We start from the raw sequence: 15822 nt of genomic DNA, 5'->3' as shown, positions 1-15822 counted from the left end.
ATAAGGAGTGTTTCATCCTCGAGAGCGAGTCCCTGGGCCCGTTCTGCTGCAAGAGAAGCCCTGTGAGGGAGGCGCCGGCTGTTCAGAGCAGTAACTGAGCAGATAAGGGACCTCGCTACGCAGCGGGTGCCGGCTCGGCTCCGGGAGCCGCTGGCTCTGCTCCCTCCTCTGTATGTGACCCCCCCCAAATCCCTGTCAGACACACAGGAGGTGCTTTGGGGCTGCATGGGGCTCTGCTCCCTCCTCTGTGTGTGAGTGACCCCCCCCAAATCCCTGTCAGACACACAGGAGGTGCTTTGGGGCTGCATGGTTGCACTCACAGGCAGCACCTGCCCGAGGACTCGTCACTGATGGATTAAAATTGAGCAGGAGAATCAAACCTTCCCAGTGCACTTAAAACGTGGGCACTGGCACTTCCCTGTCTGCTGGGCCCTGCATGGCCCCAGTACCCGTTTTTCATCCACTGTGATGGCAGAAAATCTGCTGGAAATGGGACTTAATTCAGGCTCTGCCTCCGGAGGTGTTCCTGGCTCCAGGAGGAATTTATGCTCTTTGCTTCCTCCTGGCATGATTTAAATATCTCTGATGGTGCACAGGCAGATTCAACCCTTGAGGTGCAGCTGCATGACCTCGGCATCTCCCCAGTAGTGGAGGATGTGCTGCCCTCGTGTTGGGGTGCAGGACCTGGGCTGGAGCTGGGAATCCCTGCCCATGCCTGGGACGTGCAGTCAGCACTGGGTGACATCTCCAGCTCCTGGTCTGGCCACGCCTGTGGGTGGGTGCTTTGCAAAGTGGAGTGCCAAGTCCGGGTGAGCACAGTTTGTAGCTGCCACTTCAGTGTGGGCTTGGTTTTATTCCCTTGCTGGCCACTGGCAGAGGATGGAACCTGGCCCAGACAACAGCCATGAGACTGAGCCAATCACCCAAAATATGGAGCACACGAGTGCTTGGCCTTCACTGCTTCTCCTATTGCACTGGACCCTGTGCATGAACCCCATCTTTCAGTACATGAACTCTGTCTTTCAGTGAAAGAACCCCCTATTTTGGGAATTCATGAACCCTATCCATTGGTACATGAATCCCTCCGTTCAATGCATGAGTTTTGCCTCCACACGTGTTCTGGGAGATCTGATGCTTTTGCTTTGTCAGGATCCAGCTCCCTGACACAGCTGTGTTTGCTCAGCAGCTCCAGGCAGCTTTACCTCAGGACAGCCGAAGTCCTTTGCCACTGCTGCTGTTGCCATCCCAGAGTGGGACCCTCTGATCCCAACCAGCCATAGAAACTTCTAAATGCAGCCGGGCATGGCCATGATGCCCATTTGTCTGTCACCACTGCTCCCTCCTTCCCTCAGCTTTTAACTCCAGAGGGAGTAATGAACTTGGGCAGAGATCAATGCTCTGCTCTGAGCCAGGCTTTATTCTGACATGCAGCAAATGCTGCAGCAGGCACAACTTTTTTCTTTTTTTTTTTAATTATTGATTAGTAACGCAGGTACGAGGCAGCACAGCTTCTGGCCAGGGACCTGCCTTGCTGGAGGGGAATGGGAAGAATACCCCCACTCCTTCTGGAGCCCTGCCAAGGGAAGGCTGAGGAAATACAGTCAGTATTTTCAAATCCAATTTAAAGAATCTCTTTGCAGCCAGCATCTGTCATCTCATGGCAGAAAACACCTGAAATAATCTGATTTTTTCTGTTTATCTAGAGAGCAAATAATATCCTTTTGATTGCTCTGTTGCATACAGATACTCTTGTGTGAGTGACGCCTGCTCTGTGCTTCCCCTGGTGCTGAGGCCAGTGTTTAGGAAAGGGATACGGCACCACCGGGCCCCTTGGTGAATTTTAGGCTTTTCAAGAAAGGTGTATGAATTGCACAGGTGCTGGTGCTGTGGTTGTGACCTGCTGTGAGGTCTGGAAGTGTTGGTGCTGTTGATGGGTTTGGCCTCAGGATTTATGCACCCGAAAGGATGTCAGGATCCTCCTGGTTCTGTGAAATCCTGCTCGTGGCAGGAGCACCGTGGCCCTTCCAGCTCTCTCTGGTGCCACCGGCCACGCTCCAGCTGGGCTCCGAGGGTGCATGTGAGCTTGCAACCCACCCCAGCTGCAGGTTTTCCATTTTGAGAGAAATCTTGTGCAGTCTGGGACAGCGATCAGGATACACGTGGGGATGTGAGTCCTTGCTCTTGCTGTAGCGTTTCAAAAACCCCTCAAACCCCAGATGGGCCCTGGCACTTGTGGTGGAGCCGGAGCCCCGGGCACCGCACCCACCGGGCACTGCCCCTGCGGCCCTGCCTCTGCAGACTCTGGGACGGTGCTGAGATGAACTGGATTGCACTGGGCTGAGCGGTACTGGGCCGTGCCAGAACAGGCCGTGCTGTACCACACCGGGCCGTGCTGTACCACACCAGGCCGGGCCGTGCTGTACCACACCGGTCTGGGCCGTACCAGGCTGTGCTGTACCGTACTGGGCTGTGCTGTACTGTACCGGGCTGGGCCGTACCAGACCGTGCTGTACCGTACCGGGCAGTGCTGTACCGCACCGGGCCGTGCTGTATTCGCCCCGAGCGCTGTCCCGGGTGCTGAAGCCTCCCCCACCGACACCGGCGGTGCCCGGGATCTCGCCCCGCGGGGAACGGGAATGCTGGGGAGAAACCTTTCCCTGTGTGGGGCCTGTGGGAGCCGCGGGGCTCTGGCCGAGCCAGAGGGGTCCCAGCGAGGCTTGAGAATCCTGGCGGGACGGGGGTCCCTGGGGTGCCAAGGGGTCCCGAGTGGGCACGGCAGTGCAGAGGAGGGGTCCGGGTGGGGCGGTGCGAGGAATGCCGGCGGTGCCGGCGGGTCCCGGCGGGGCGGGACAGTACCGGGGGTGTCCCGGCGGAGCGGTATCGGCGTGTCCCGGTGCTGCAGTGCGGGGGGCGTCCCGGCGGTACCGAGGGTCCCGGCGGGACAGTACGGGGGGGTCCGGCGGTACCGGGGGTCCCGGCGGGACAGTACGGGGGGGTCCGGCGGTACCGGGGGTCCCGCCTTGGCGCGGCGGGTCCGGCCCCGCCCCGCGCAGTTTAAGAATGAACCGTGGGAAAAAAACTTGGGGGGTGCGCGCGGGCCGGGATCCCTCCGCCGGGCGGGGGAGGCTCCGGGCGAGCCGCGGCACCGCCTCGGCGCGCGGCGCCCTCCGCGCGAGGGAAGAGCTCCGCAGCGCGGCGGCGCCGGGACCGCGGCGCAGCCCCGGGGACAGGGCTCGGCCCAGCGGCGCCGCCGCCCCCGGGACGGACGCGCCCGCGGCAAGATGGGCGCCCTGGCCCTGGCCCTGGGGATTTTCCACTACCTGGGGCTCTACCTGCAGCTCGGCGCCGCCTCCCGGCACCCCCCGTGGGACGCCCCGGCGGCGGGCAGCGGTGAGGCGGCGGCCGGGGCTCGGGAAGGGGGCGGCTGAGCGGCGGGAGCTCCCAGGGCTCGGTGCCCCGTGGGGCTGGCGGAGGGTCGGGGCGGCTCCTGCCCCGGCAGCGGGAGGTGCGGGGGGTCGGGGGTCCCGGTCGGGCTCCGCCGCCGAGGGCAGCCCCGTGTCGCGGTCCGTCGCGCCGGCGGCTCGAGGAGCGGGGGCAGCCGGGGCGAGCTGGGGTTGGGCTCCGCCGCTCCCGTCTCCGGTGCCCGGGGGGCGGCCTCTGCCTTCGCCGCCGGGCTGCCGAGTCGGGGGCTCTGAACGGTGCGTCCCGGTGCCGGCAGCCACTCGCACCCCGTGTCCGTGAACCTCCCGGTGCCGCCGCTACCACCCTCACCCCGTGTCCGTGAACCTCCCGGTGCGCCTCCCGGTGCCCGCCGCCGTCCGCACCCCGTCTCCGTGTGTCTCACGGTGTCGCCGCCACCACCCGCACCCCGCATCCGTGAAGCTCCCGGTGCCGCCTCCCGCCCCGCCGTGCGGTGCCCCACGCCCCGGCAGCGGGGCTCTCCCGCCGCCCCCCGCTCCTCCACTCCCTCCGGTGCTCGGTGGTTCGGCGGGTCGGTGCTGCCGAGCCCGCTGGGATCCACCGGGCTCGGGGAAGGGGAACCTCTTCCTGCATCCTGCACCCTCCGGTGAGGAACCTGGCGTAGAGGCAGCTCCCTCATGGCTACCCAGAAGGTGACAGGGGACCAAGCCCCCTCGGAGGAGGCTGCTGAGACCCTCCTCGCTCTCTGTGAAGTGACACGGGCACGTTCAGTCTTAGCCAGAGGAGTGACCATGGGGACATGCTGGATGCCCGGGTCTCAGCTCTCCCCCTGCCCAGTTCCGGAGCCTCCCGTGTGCGGAGGGACCCAGTCTCTGCCCCGAGGAACCTCCAGGCACACACGGCCTCGGGCCACGCCAGGGTGGAAGGTGTGAGGTGTCCCGCAGTTTGTGGTGTCCCGCAGCAGTGCGTGGGCTGGCAGGTACCTGCCTGCCCAGGGAAGGGATGATCAGCCTCTGCATTGGTGGCTCACGGCAGGAGAGTTTCCAGACCTGCCAGGCTGGCATGCCAGACGGAAAGGGGGTGAAGAGCCTCCATTACCACCACTGCTCCCCTCAGAAATTCAGCAATTGGCAAATAAATAGTGAAATGGTCGCTGTGAGGGAACTGGGAGCCAAGGAGATGAAATATTCTGGGAGGGCGAGTGCACTTTGGAGCCACATTACAGCTTGCTACTCGAGCAGTTCTGCAGCAACTCACTTAATCACAACAGAAACCTTTATTAACGATACTGAAAAGCAGTGAATAAGTGGGTCATGTATAATAAGCCATTTGTGTTCAGTAGGTGAATACCAATTTGATAAAAGCTGTGTGTGCTGAAGACCTGTATAAATCGCTGTTTAGCAGATCGGAGACTGATCATTTCATTACTGGCTGGTGCAGCTTTCCCTCCACACCACGAGGGTCCAGCAGGTTGGAGACGTGGAGCGGGAGAGGGGCCGTGGCCGGCGGGATGGGTTCGGCCGTGGCAGGCGGGCACGGGCAGGTCCTGCCAGGCTGTGCCCGCAGCAGGCAGCGCCCGGAGCTCGCCGCCATCTCTGCCCGGTGCTGGAGGCCTGGAGGAGCCTCCACGGCATCGCGAGGCTGTGGCACAGCCCCGGAGTGCCTTCACTCTTCCTTTTAACTTGTCCACACCGGATGCAGCGAGGGAATTGACCGGGAGCAGCGTCTGCCCCGCGGGCATCGGCGAGCGGCCGTGAGCGCCTCTGGGGCGCGGGCGGCTCCCCCATCCTGCCACCCCACCGTGGGCAGCGAGCTTCTGCTCGCAGGGCAGCCACGGCTGTGGGGAGGGAAAAGTCAGGATCAAAGAAAGTCCTTTACCTGCTCCCACAGCAGAGGATGGAGCAGGATGGCAAGGACGCAGCCGGGATGGGCTCTAAGTGCCCCGTGAGAGCATCTGAGCCGCAGGATTCTTCCCACCATCCCTTCCCTACCCACTGTGCTGCCTCTCCCCCTTCTCTCCTCTCCTCAGGCTGGTGCCTTCAATTATTCATGCCCCCCATTGCAGCCTGTGCACGCTGGGCTGCTGCCATCGGCTTTTTCATGCGCTGGCTGGGAAGCTCCAGCCGCCTTCCCAGCCTGCTGGCTCTGGAGCGGGGCAGGGGAGCCGTGCCGTGAGGAGGAGCTGCCCGGCTTCTTCCCGGTGCCGTGTACAGGCGATCTCGCCTCAGCGGAGCCGCGGTGGAGGCAGCGGTGCCCCGGCTCCCCAGGGCGCTGCCCTGCTCCGTTGCCGCACACCCCGGTGATTATTCTATCAATTACTTTCATAAACACTTTGCATTCTGCCGGATTTTTTCACACTTCCTGGTGGGAATTCTCCATGCGATGTGTTTTTCCTGCTGCTGTTCGTGCAGTCATTCAACGCAATTACATCTGACACCTCTCCTCATCAAACGTCTGGGCTTTCTCTTCCCTTGAAGCGGCTGACAGACGACGGACCAGACACTGGGAATTATTACGTTAGGACAGTGACAGCTAATTTTAATCATAACGTTCCCTGTGAGCGAGGCAGGAATCAACCAACAGCCGGCAGGGCTGCACGCAGTCTGGGAGCTGTGGGCAGCACGGCAGGGCTGGAGTGAGGACCTGGAGTGGGCCGGGGAGCCGGAGGCTCTGCACTGCTGCCTCCTTCCTCAGGGGCTGCTCCGGGGACCGGATGGGTCCTCTCCCCTTCACGGCTCCTCTGGGGGTTTGGTGCATGGTGTGAGTGGGACTCGTGCACCTCGGGACACACAGCCCTTCGTGTCCCTGTCCTCGACAGCTCTGTCTCTCTCCGAGCTCCTCTGTTCCATGGCTGTTTCCCCTCCTGCAGGGCTCTTTCCTGCCCGGCTGCCCCCTTCCTAAGGCTCCGTCTGCGGTGGGTGCCCGACTGAGCCCCGGGGGTGTTGGCTGGGCTCGGCTGTGCCGGGGGCATTGGTGACTTGGATCGTGTGCTCCGTGTGAAGCTGGGCTGGGATGAGCTCGGCAGTGAAGGGGTGGTCAGAGCGGGGCAGGAGAGTGCCGTGTCCATGAGCACCAGGCACTGTGGTGTGGGCAGCTCTCGGCAGCGGCTGCCAGCGCCAGTGGCTCGTGTTTTAGGTGCTGGGTATGAGACCGGGGGGGCTGATCCCGTCTTCCCCATCCCATTCCTGCTGAATGATTCCGGCTGAGAATCCTCCTCTGGCTGCTGGGAACCATCCCCTGGCAGAGAGCAGCATCAGGGCGAGTGGTGGCTACACGCCGGCTGCACACACTGCTGGAGCCCCACTGGGAGCTGTCAAAAAAAGGCCGTTTTAGGGCTTTGCTACTTTTACTATCAAAGAACAGCTCTTCCTTGAGCCCCTTGGGAGGGAATTTTCTGAGAACTGCGAGTCCCCAGGAGCCAGATGGGAGCAGCAAGTCTCCTTGTGTGGGCAAAGCTTTGTGCAGCCGGGCCACACTGGAGAAAGTCGTCACTGACCTCTCTCTTGCTGAGGGGGTTAAACATTACGGGACTGGGAAGCGCTGGGGGCAGGAGCTGGGACAGCCCAACGCGATGGGGCACTGTTGGAAATACCTGCAGTTTTCAAGGTTAATTCCAGCTCTCTGGTGAGGTGAGTGCTGACCTGATCACAGTCACTGAGTTAGGTGGGTTTTTTTTTAATTTTAATTCACATGCTGCAAATTTGAGCTCCTGCTGCTGCTCATATGACAGCAAAGAGGGGCAGAGCAATGCGCTGCCATCCTCAGCGTGTGGTGGGAGCCTCCCGGCCCCAGGCACGGCCGCAGCGCTCCAGACGCGTCCCGTGGGAATGGAGATGGCTGGAGGAGAGCAGCGCTCACCGCCAAAGTCCTGCGGCCGCTCAGCTGCCGGGGCCGGAGCCACCTGCCCTCTCCCAGCAGTGACGCGGCCGTCACGCCGTGTTTATGCAGCGGTTTGCACCGCGATGTGTTTGCAGCGCCCCGGGGTCAGCATCCCTGCTCGCAGGCTTGTCAGGAGACGCATCCACAGCTGCTGGTGGCGGTGGGAAGGGGAGGGAGGGAAGCTGCGGCCCGACCTGTGCAGCAGCCTCTGGTGGGTCCGGTGTCCCGTGGTGGGGACAGTGTGGGTCACATAGGCACTTCTGGATCCATCTGGAGAGTGCCTCCTGTGCTTCCCGATCCCCCGGGATGGCTCTTGGGGGGCTGTGCCAAGGGGTGGGGGGTCCTGAGGCAGCCAGGAGGGTCCGTCTGTCTCTGGTGTCCCTGCCCGTGAGCTGAATTGTGTCCCTCCTGCTGGCAGGACTTGGGGCTATCTGTCGCTGTCCATCAGCCCCAGGAGCCGTGGGTTCCTGGGAAGCGGAGGGTGCTGGAGAGGTGATGGATGTCTGGGGAGGGGACGGTACCGGAGGATGCCTGGGGAGTGTCAGTGGTGGTGAATTCTGTTGGACACATTTGCTTTTCCTGCAGCAGTGCCGCACAAACCCAGCAGGTCAGAGCCGGCCCCACACCAGGGACACAGGGCAGGGTCTGGATGGACACTCCAGTGGGCAGGAGCAGGAGCAGAGGGACGTTTCAGCCCCCCCAGCCCCTGTCCCTGCCCAGTGTGAGACGGAGCCAGCCCCAGCCCCACCGCCTGCTTGGCACTTGTCACCCCACCAGCCTGGCTGCAGCTCCAGTGAGGGGAACCAGTTCCACTGGATGCAGAAAGAGGCTTCTGATTCCCAGCTTAGGGGAAAAATCCCTCCTGGAGCAGGAACCTGTGCTGACTGGGTGATTAACAGGCGTTTGCAAATGTCCAATGCATATTTCATTGTCCTCTGGTACATCTTTACACAACAATTAGGCTGAGCTCGTGCCCATGGCGCTGTTTCGGTGTCGTCCTTGGTGCCTTGTGGGGGCTGTGGTGGGAAGCTGGCACAGCTGTGGGATGGCAGGCAGAGCCCTGGAGAGGCTCCTGGGGGCCTCATGGCTTTCTGTGCTGCGTGGGGCCTACAGAACAGGCAGGGGGACGGAACAGGGGTCTGCAGTCATTTCCAGAGACTCAGGGCAATGCACGACCTGTTCTTGCCCCAGCAGAGCCCCATCCCCAGGCAGAGCGTGACCAAGGTGATGCCCACAGCAGGGAGGGAGCCTGCAGCCCGTCTGTCTCTGGTTTATGAGAGCACCAAGCAGTCCCAGCAGGCGTTTTCAATTCTGTTTATCTGTGTTTCTCCATTGAGTTCATTTTATTTCCCCTGATTTTTATTTCCTGGAAGATTTATTGATCCTGGTGTTCTCAGTTTATGACAGGTAGCAGACCATAAAGCACACGGAGCAGCGGCCCCCAATGGCCCCCTGCCTCCCTCCCGCTGTGGGGATGTGGCTCCAATGTCAGTGGGGGGAGAGGAACGGGGCTGGGGTGGGCAGGGGACCGGGACACTGCAGGGACAGGGCCCTGGCCAGAGTTGGTGACTTGTCCATGTTGGCAGGAGCAGTGTCCAGGCAGCTTGGCCGACCCAGTGCAGGGTCCATGCCCAGCCTGGGGGCTGCCTGGGGGGACCCTGCTCCCCTCTTGTGTCCCTGTGGGGGGCAGGGTTGGGGGTGCAGCGTCACCTCTGTCCAGGCAGCACCAGGGTCCACGGCATCCATCAGGGAGGGCACACGGTGATGCTGGAGGACATTTCTGAAAGAACATGTGTCCCCAGCAAAGGTGATGACCCTGGGTATCCCTCTGCAGCATCTTTGCTCCTCTGGATGCACTTGGAGGGGGCCGAGCTCTGGGGTTAATTAATACATATGCTTCTCAATTAAAATCGGAAAGAAAGAAGGCGCTTGATTCAATCCAGCCTTTTCTCAGCTTATCTGCCAAATTCCCGTCTTTGGGAGCAGATTTTAATTGTCTTCCCAGTAATTTGGACCTGGCTGGAGCCCTCAGGCCATCACCCCGCCCCTGCACTGCTGGAGCTGTGGTGTCTGGGGAGCTGGTGCAGGCTCTGCTGGACCCACGGGCTTTGGCCATTGCCCCTGCCAGCAGCAATTCTGTGTGGCAAGAGCCTGATCCTGGGTGCAGCCAGGGAATGGGTGGGCAAGTGCTCGTTGATGATTGGACACAACACTCTCAGCACCACCGTGGCTTGGAGCACAGAGGAACCCTTTGTCCTGTGCCAAGAAGACCCACAGCCCTCGGTCACCAGAGCTGTTCTCTTGCCTGGGGTTCCCTCCAGTTCCCGGCACAGATTCCATGTGGCTGCTGGTGCCTGGTTCTGGATGACTGGGATGTGGGAACAGCACTGGGAAGCCCACCAGGACACCCTGCCTTGGTAAACCCCGGTGTTGGGAATTTTTCTCTGCTCCCTGCTGAGATGGATTAAAGGAAAGCGATAAGTGGATGGGATTTCCATGCGTCCAGAGGGACAGGGAGATATTAGAGGTATTAACTTTTTGTCTGGGCTGGTAATAATTGGTTTTCAGAGGGATCAGGGCTGTAGAGAGTGTTGCTCCCGACAGGCTGTGTGTCCCAGAGGGCCCCCGTGGCTCCGATGGGACCTGCACTGAGGCTGAGCCGGCAGCGTGAGGTGGTGAGTGAAGACTGGAGCACAGGGAAGCAGTGACCGGGGTGTGCGGGGCTGGCAGCCCTGTCCCCATGCCGTGCCACGGAGAAGCCACTGCACGGATTGTGGCAGCAGCGTCTGCCGGGGCCCTGCACGCTGGGGCCGTCTGTACGGAGGAACAACAGTCTCTCCAGAGGAGATGAAAAGAATTCTAATTACATCTCTGAACAATATTTGTTTTGAGCGAGGAAAGCAAACCATATGGCGTGTGGGAGCCTGTTTGGGGCCGCATTAAGTGAGGATTTGTTTTTCACTTATGTCCTGGTCTGAGTGAGATGCGATCATACTCTATTTATTTCCTTCACCCCACAGGTGTGGCAGGTCCCGCACTCATTCTGGGGCAGGGGGCTGAGGGATGCCGTGGGAGCAGGGGGCCACAGGCTCCTGCTCCCTCCCTTTCCCCCCACTGCTCTTTGCAAAGTGCCTGGGGGGCGCAGGCAGCTCTGCTGGGGTGGGGACACTGGGAAAGGAGAAGCTGGGGATGGCAGAGACCTGTCTGTAGAGGCTGGGTCTATTTGTCCAGGGAAGGATCCAGGCACTCCTGGTGACTCTGCCTGCGTGGCCGGAGGCATTGTCCTTGACTGGGACAGTGCAGTGTCCCTGCAGGCACCCACAGCCCTCGCTCTGTCCACAGCAGCTCTTTTCACCGAGATCCCCCACGACATGACGGCGCAGGCGGGTGAGGATGTGGAGATGGCGTGTTCGTTCCGCGGCAGCGGCTCCCCCTCCTACTCCCTCGAGATCCAGTGGTGGTACGTCCGCAACCACAAGGACTGGACGGACAAACAGACGTGGGCTTCCAGTCAGGTAATGCCCCTCATCCTCCTCCTCCACAAGGCAGAGCCCTTGCCTGCCCTTGCCTTGGAAAGGGCTTTGTTTCCTCTGTTGGGTTTTGGTGGGGGACCCCAACCCGCAGCAGCATCGCCGGTGCTGACCAGCCCTGCAGAGCAGGGTTTCACCCTCTGCTCTGACAGAGACCAGCCCGGGGGTCCCGAGCTGCAATTAACAGTCTGCATGGGCTGCTCAGCCTCCAGCTGCACTGAGGATGCTCTGGGGCCAGTGGGGCTGGGCTGTCCTGGCTGTCCTTCCCAGCCGAGGAGGTGCCTGGCCCATTGCCAGCACCCGTCCCAGGCTGAGGCTTTGTTTTTGTGCTTGTGCCTTTGCCTATCTCATCACCAGCTCATCCCTCCTGGCTCTGCACCCTCCATCCCTCCCTTGTTCCCTGTTTCCCTGTGTATTGGTCCGGCAAACAGCCTCTCTTTATTTCTCTCTCTGTTCACACAGAGATAAGGGCCAAAGAATGGGAAACAGCTTTGGGGATTTTAATGAGCCTTTATTGTAGTGTCTTTGGCAGGGCTGCTGCTGGTGTTGCCATAAATTGAGAAGCCTCAGGGCAGTGCTGCCAGGATGGGGGAGAGCTGCCAGGGTTGAGGGTGGACAGGGTCAAGGCTGTTGGAGGCACTGGGAATGCACGGCCAGTGGCTGCTGGAAGATTGGTGGCAATGGGGCAGGTGCTGGCACTGATGGGGACGAAGTTCCAGAGACAGTGCCACAGTGATCAGGGCTCCATCCCCACTCCTGGACTGTGGGGAGCTGAGATGCAGTGGGACCTGTGAGTGAGCACCTCTGCTCCCTGGCTGCTGTGCTGCTGCTGGTTGCCCAGTGCCCGGGGCCCAGCGTGGCTTCATCTGCCCTTGGGTGCCTGAGTTTGCTGGGGCTGGGCAGTCTCATCTCCCTTCTCCCTTTCCCCTCTTCCGTCTTGCTTGGGGCAGCCATTCTGGACTGGGAAGGGGTCTGGTGGACTGAGCTGACCATTTCTCTTCCCTCTCTGGTCTCTCCCTCCCTGCTTTTTCCACAGCTGAAATCATCACCACCAGAGGAGCCCGCGAAAGAGGCGACAAAAATCAGTGTGAGTTTGGGTGATGCTTCTTGTGGGGGGCTGCACTTGAGGGCTCACCAGGACATTCCACTGCTCCCAGTGCCACAGGCTGGGAACACCAGGGTGGGAGAATTGGGTCTGCCTTGGCTCAGTCCTGGGGGTGGCTGGGTGAGGGGTGGCTGCCCTGTTCTCCCTGGCACTGAGAGGCACAGCCTGGACCCTGAGCCTTGTCCAGCGTCTGAGTGACACATTAATGCCAGGGATAAAATAATCCGATTGACTCAGCGGATTAGCGTCCCAAAGCCATTTAGGCTCATGTGAGCAGAATGAGGAGCCACTAATCAGTTAAATAAAACACTCTTGGCCTTCTGCTGCCCGGTGTGTGCCCCCCTGGCTCCCCCTGCCTTGGGGAGCTCTGTGTTTGGGGGTGCCACAGACACAGAGCTGTGCTGGAAAGCTTCCCACCATCACCTGGCTGCCTCTCCTGGCACTTCCATTTTCCCTTCACTGAGTGAGTAAGGGGGGATGGGGTTAGACAGGTACCTGTGGCTTCTCAGATGGGTGCCCCCCCTGACCCAGGATCTGTCTCATCCCTGGGAACCCTTACCAAGGGCGAGCATCACCTTTCAGCACCCATCTGCAGGATCAGTGCACGATTCTCTCGATGGTAGTGAATCCTCCTCCAGGGGTCATATCCCCTTTGATTAATTGTCACCCACAATCCATACCCAAACCCAAGCAGGTTCTTCCAGGACCTGTTCCTCACTACGGTGCTGTGGCTCCCTGCCCCACAAGCAGCAAAGTTCCAGGACTGCTCCTGGAGCAGCTAGAGCCTGGGCTCTGCCAGACCCTGTCTGCTCCAGGGCAGGAGGGGCTACAGAGGGTGCATAGAGCCATCCTGGGGCCAGCACTCCCTCCCAGCTCAACCCGTGCATGTTTCAGCATAATTAGGCAGTTAATTGCACACTGGGATGGAATTGATGGGTGTGCGAGTGTAACCAGGATTTATTTTGAATCATTCGAGGTCTCTGCTGCCTCCTCCAGATCCAGCCAGCAGGGAGAGGCTGGAGCTTCAAACCTCTTTTGTTTGTTGTTATTTCAAATGTCCTTGATCATTAAGTGTTTATGGAATGGAGGAGGTAAATGAGCATGGGCGGTTCTGATGGAACTTGAGGTACAGCCACAACAGCAGGTGACTGGGAACAAACAGCAGAGTCAAACAGTGAGGATGTAAATCCCAAGGAGGAGACACCGTGCCAGGCACCCCTTGGCCGTGTGTTATCCACCAAACACACCTGGTGCTGGAGATGCTTTGCAGAGATGAAGAGAAGTGAAACATGATGGGTCTGGGTTTATTTTTTCCCCCTTTTGAATCCAACAGCACAGAGCACAGGGCTGAGCTGGGGCTGGGCACAGCAAATCTGCCCATCCTGGCCCTGCCAGGGGCTCTGCCCCATTCCCACGGGCAGTGAGGGCCGACGCTGCCCTGCCTGTGCTGGCAGAGCCACAGGAGTTATGGCTGGTCATAAAATCTTCTCCCCTGAGGCTCAGTGACCTGCTGGGTAGCAGCTCCATGGCCACTGGTGGCACCAGCAAATTGGGGTTTTATTTTATTAGTTCTAAATTTCCCAGCCATTAATTTCAGTAACTTCTGGCTCTCCCAATGAAGAGGGTTTTTTTGGAGCTCCTTTCCCATGACAGTCTCAGCATCTGGGCACACTTGCAGCAGGGCCTGGCAGCTCCTGCCCCTGTCTTGTCCTGTCCCCCCAGACCCCCACTTCCAGCAGTGCAGGATTGGGGGTGCACATGGCCCCTGAGCAGCCCTGAGATGCTGTTTGGGGTGGCCCTGGCTGTGACCTGTGGCTCCAGCTGCCTCTCAGCAGCCCATGGTGTGCAGGGCAGCTGAATGCAGCAGCCTGTGTGTGCTCATGTGTGTTTGTACATGCATGTGTGGGCAGCTGTCTCCATGTTCCAGCACTGGATGCCCCCACAGCGAGGGGCTGAGGGGACATTGAGGGGTCCTGGTCCCCATGCTGCCTCCTGTGCTGTTTGGGGTGGGTTTTGCCAGCCCTGTTTCCAAACACCATAAAATCCTCAGCTAACAAATGCAGCGGCGAGTAGAAAAACGGCCTTTGCCATCCAGTGTGATTATAGGGAACAGAGCCAGGGGCCTCGGGGTGGGTTATAAATCTGATTTATTGACCCAGCCCAGAGCAGCCGCGGCTCTGGCTAGTGAGTAAGTCTTAAATTTCATTGGGTGATAAATACTGAGAGCGAATCAATTTGGTAGAAAAGCTAATTAGCCAGCGTGGTTCCGCATCGATCTCTGAGCCCTGCGTGGCCGGGTGCGAGCCAGGGCTTCCATCATCCTGCAGGTCCAGGCTGGGGCCGGGTCCCCCCGCACCAACTTCACCAACCTTTACCGTGTCCTGCCGTGGTGGCACACGCTCGGGGGTGGCACTGGGAGCGCTGGGGACCCCTGACCGCCCGTCTGTCCCCACGCAGGTGGTGAAGGTGGTCGGCAGCAACATCTCCCACAAGCTGCGGCTGTCGCGAGTGAAGCTGGAGGACGAGGGGACGTACGAGTGCCGGGTGATCGACTCCAGCGACGGCAAGGCACGGCACCACAAGGTGAAGGCGTACCTGCGGGTGGAGGCAGCGGGGGGCCCGGGGCACCCCCAGGACACCGAGCTGCGGGAGGCCCCGCTGGCAGAGCTGGCCGTGCCGGGCTCAGCCCACGCACACCATCACCACCACCACCACAAAGCCGGGAAGGAGCTGAAGAAGCGCTCGGCAGACACCTCCTGTGTGCTGTAGGTGGGCGGTGCGGGGGGACGCCGGAGCCCCCCTCCGCCCCGGACTCAGCGGAGCCATCAAGGGTCCCGCACCCCCTGCCAGAGACTGGCCCCAGCACCCCGTCTTGTCCAGCATCCCTCAGCATCCCCCTCTCCCCCAGGGCGCCGCGGGTTCCTCCCCACGCGGGGCGCAGCGGGGCCGGGCTCGGCGCGGTGCGGGGCCGGAGCTGTCAGTGCCATGGGTGATCGCCGGGGCTGTGCCCGGGGCCGGGCCGTGTGCCCACAGCGTTCCCCATCCCCCGGCCTTGTGCGGCTGGGTGCTCCCTGCCCGCCGCCACCGTGGTGCCGCGGGCTGTGCCGTGTCCCAGCGCTCTGCCCGGTGCGGACCCTCCCTGCCCTCCCCTCCCCTCCCCTGTGCTTCGCAGACCCAGCCGCCTGTTCCCGTAGGTTGCCCCGTTTAGTTGCTCGGTTCCAGCCCCACAGTGCGTATCTAAGTTCCAGCCTCATCCCACAGCCCGTGTGTATCTGCCCTGCCCCTGCCTGCCCCGCAGCCCCCAGCACGTCAAGGCCTGAGCTCAGCAGAGGAAGGACGGCACGGCACATTCCTGGCATCCCCCGGCACGCTCGGGCATCGCTCAGCCAGGCAGCTCCGTGCTCCGGGCGTGCCTGGGAAGGCGTGCTGGTCCCTTGCCCCCATCACTTCTCCTCCCCTGGCATTCCACAGAGGATGGGGCGCTCATCCGCCAGCCCCGTGCACCCTGGCCCCATCCCGCTGCCCGTGCGAGCCTCTCGGCCCCCTCTCACCCGAGCATCCCTCCCTCCCAGGCCACAGCACCACATCGCCCCGGGCAGGGTCTGTGCAAACAGCAGAGCCCGTCCCTGCTGCCCCCACGGGTGACCACGGCCACTGGGGACGGAGCTGTGGGGAGGGAGAGGGGGGTCCCGAGCCTCCCCGCCCGCTGCCGGGCACTGCTCCCCTGCTGCCCCCCAGCCTGCCACCATCAGACCTGCTGCAGCTAATAAAGCTCTTTAAACGAAGCCCCTGCGGGTCTGTGCTCTCTGTCTGTGGCACGGCAAGGGGACACGGCTTTGGCACTGCCTTGGGTGAAAGGGGACAGAGCTGGGGCTGCTGGACTGGGGC

At 61.2% G+C, this 15822-nt stretch overlaps 1 protein-coding gene across 4 annotated transcripts; it reads left to right on the top strand.

The window, feature by feature from the left end:
* Positions 1 to 3188: 3188 nt before the first annotated feature.
* On the top strand, positions 3189 to 15719 carry VSTM2L (V-set and transmembrane domain containing 2 like). Of its 4 annotated transcripts, none has more exons than XM_033074911.1 (4): positions 3189 to 3390; positions 10645 to 10814; positions 11866 to 11916; positions 14392 to 15719. In XM_033074911.1, the coding sequence occupies exons 1-4, from the start codon at positions 3282 to 3284 to the stop codon at positions 14701 to 14703; spliced, it is 642 nt and encodes a 213-aa protein (XP_032930802.1). In that variant the 5' UTR covers positions 3189 to 3281; the 3' UTR covers positions 14704 to 15719. The 4 variants fall into 4 exon arrangements, with proteins under 4 accessions (XP_032930802.1, XP_032930801.1, XP_032930804.1 ...); XM_033074910.1 differs by having other exon boundaries at positions 3190 to 3390; positions 10642 to 10814; XM_033074913.2 differs by lacking the exon at positions 3189 to 3390 and adding an exon at positions 7091 to 9826.
* The last annotated feature ends 103 nt before the right edge of the window (positions 15720 to 15822 follow it).

This window comes from Catharus ustulatus, chromosome 17, assembly GCF_009819885.2.
Source record: "Catharus ustulatus isolate bCatUst1 chromosome 17, bCatUst1.pri.v2, whole genome shotgun sequence".
Classification (NCBI taxonomy): Eukaryota; Metazoa; Chordata; class Aves; order Passeriformes; family Turdidae; genus Catharus; species Catharus ustulatus.
The sequence above is the reverse complement of the archived record's forward strand: the minus strand, read 5'-3'. Positions and strand labels throughout refer to the sequence as shown.

What these genes read in the sequence shown, in the direction of transcription:
- VSTM2L (XM_033074910.1), top strand. Translation starts at nt 3,282, where the DNA reads ATGGGCGCCCTGGCCCTGGCCCTGGGGATTTTCCACTACCTGGGGCTC. An exon ending in CGCCCCGGCGGCGGGCAGCG is followed by an intron (nt 3,391 to 10,641) that starts GTGAGGCGGCGG and finishes CTCTGTCCACAG; the next exon opens with CAGCTCTTTTCACCGAGATC. An exon ending in AGACGTGGGCTTCCAGTCAG is followed by an intron (nt 10,815 to 11,865) that starts GTAATGCCCCTC and finishes CTTTTTCCACAG; the next exon opens with CTGAAATCATCACCACCAGA.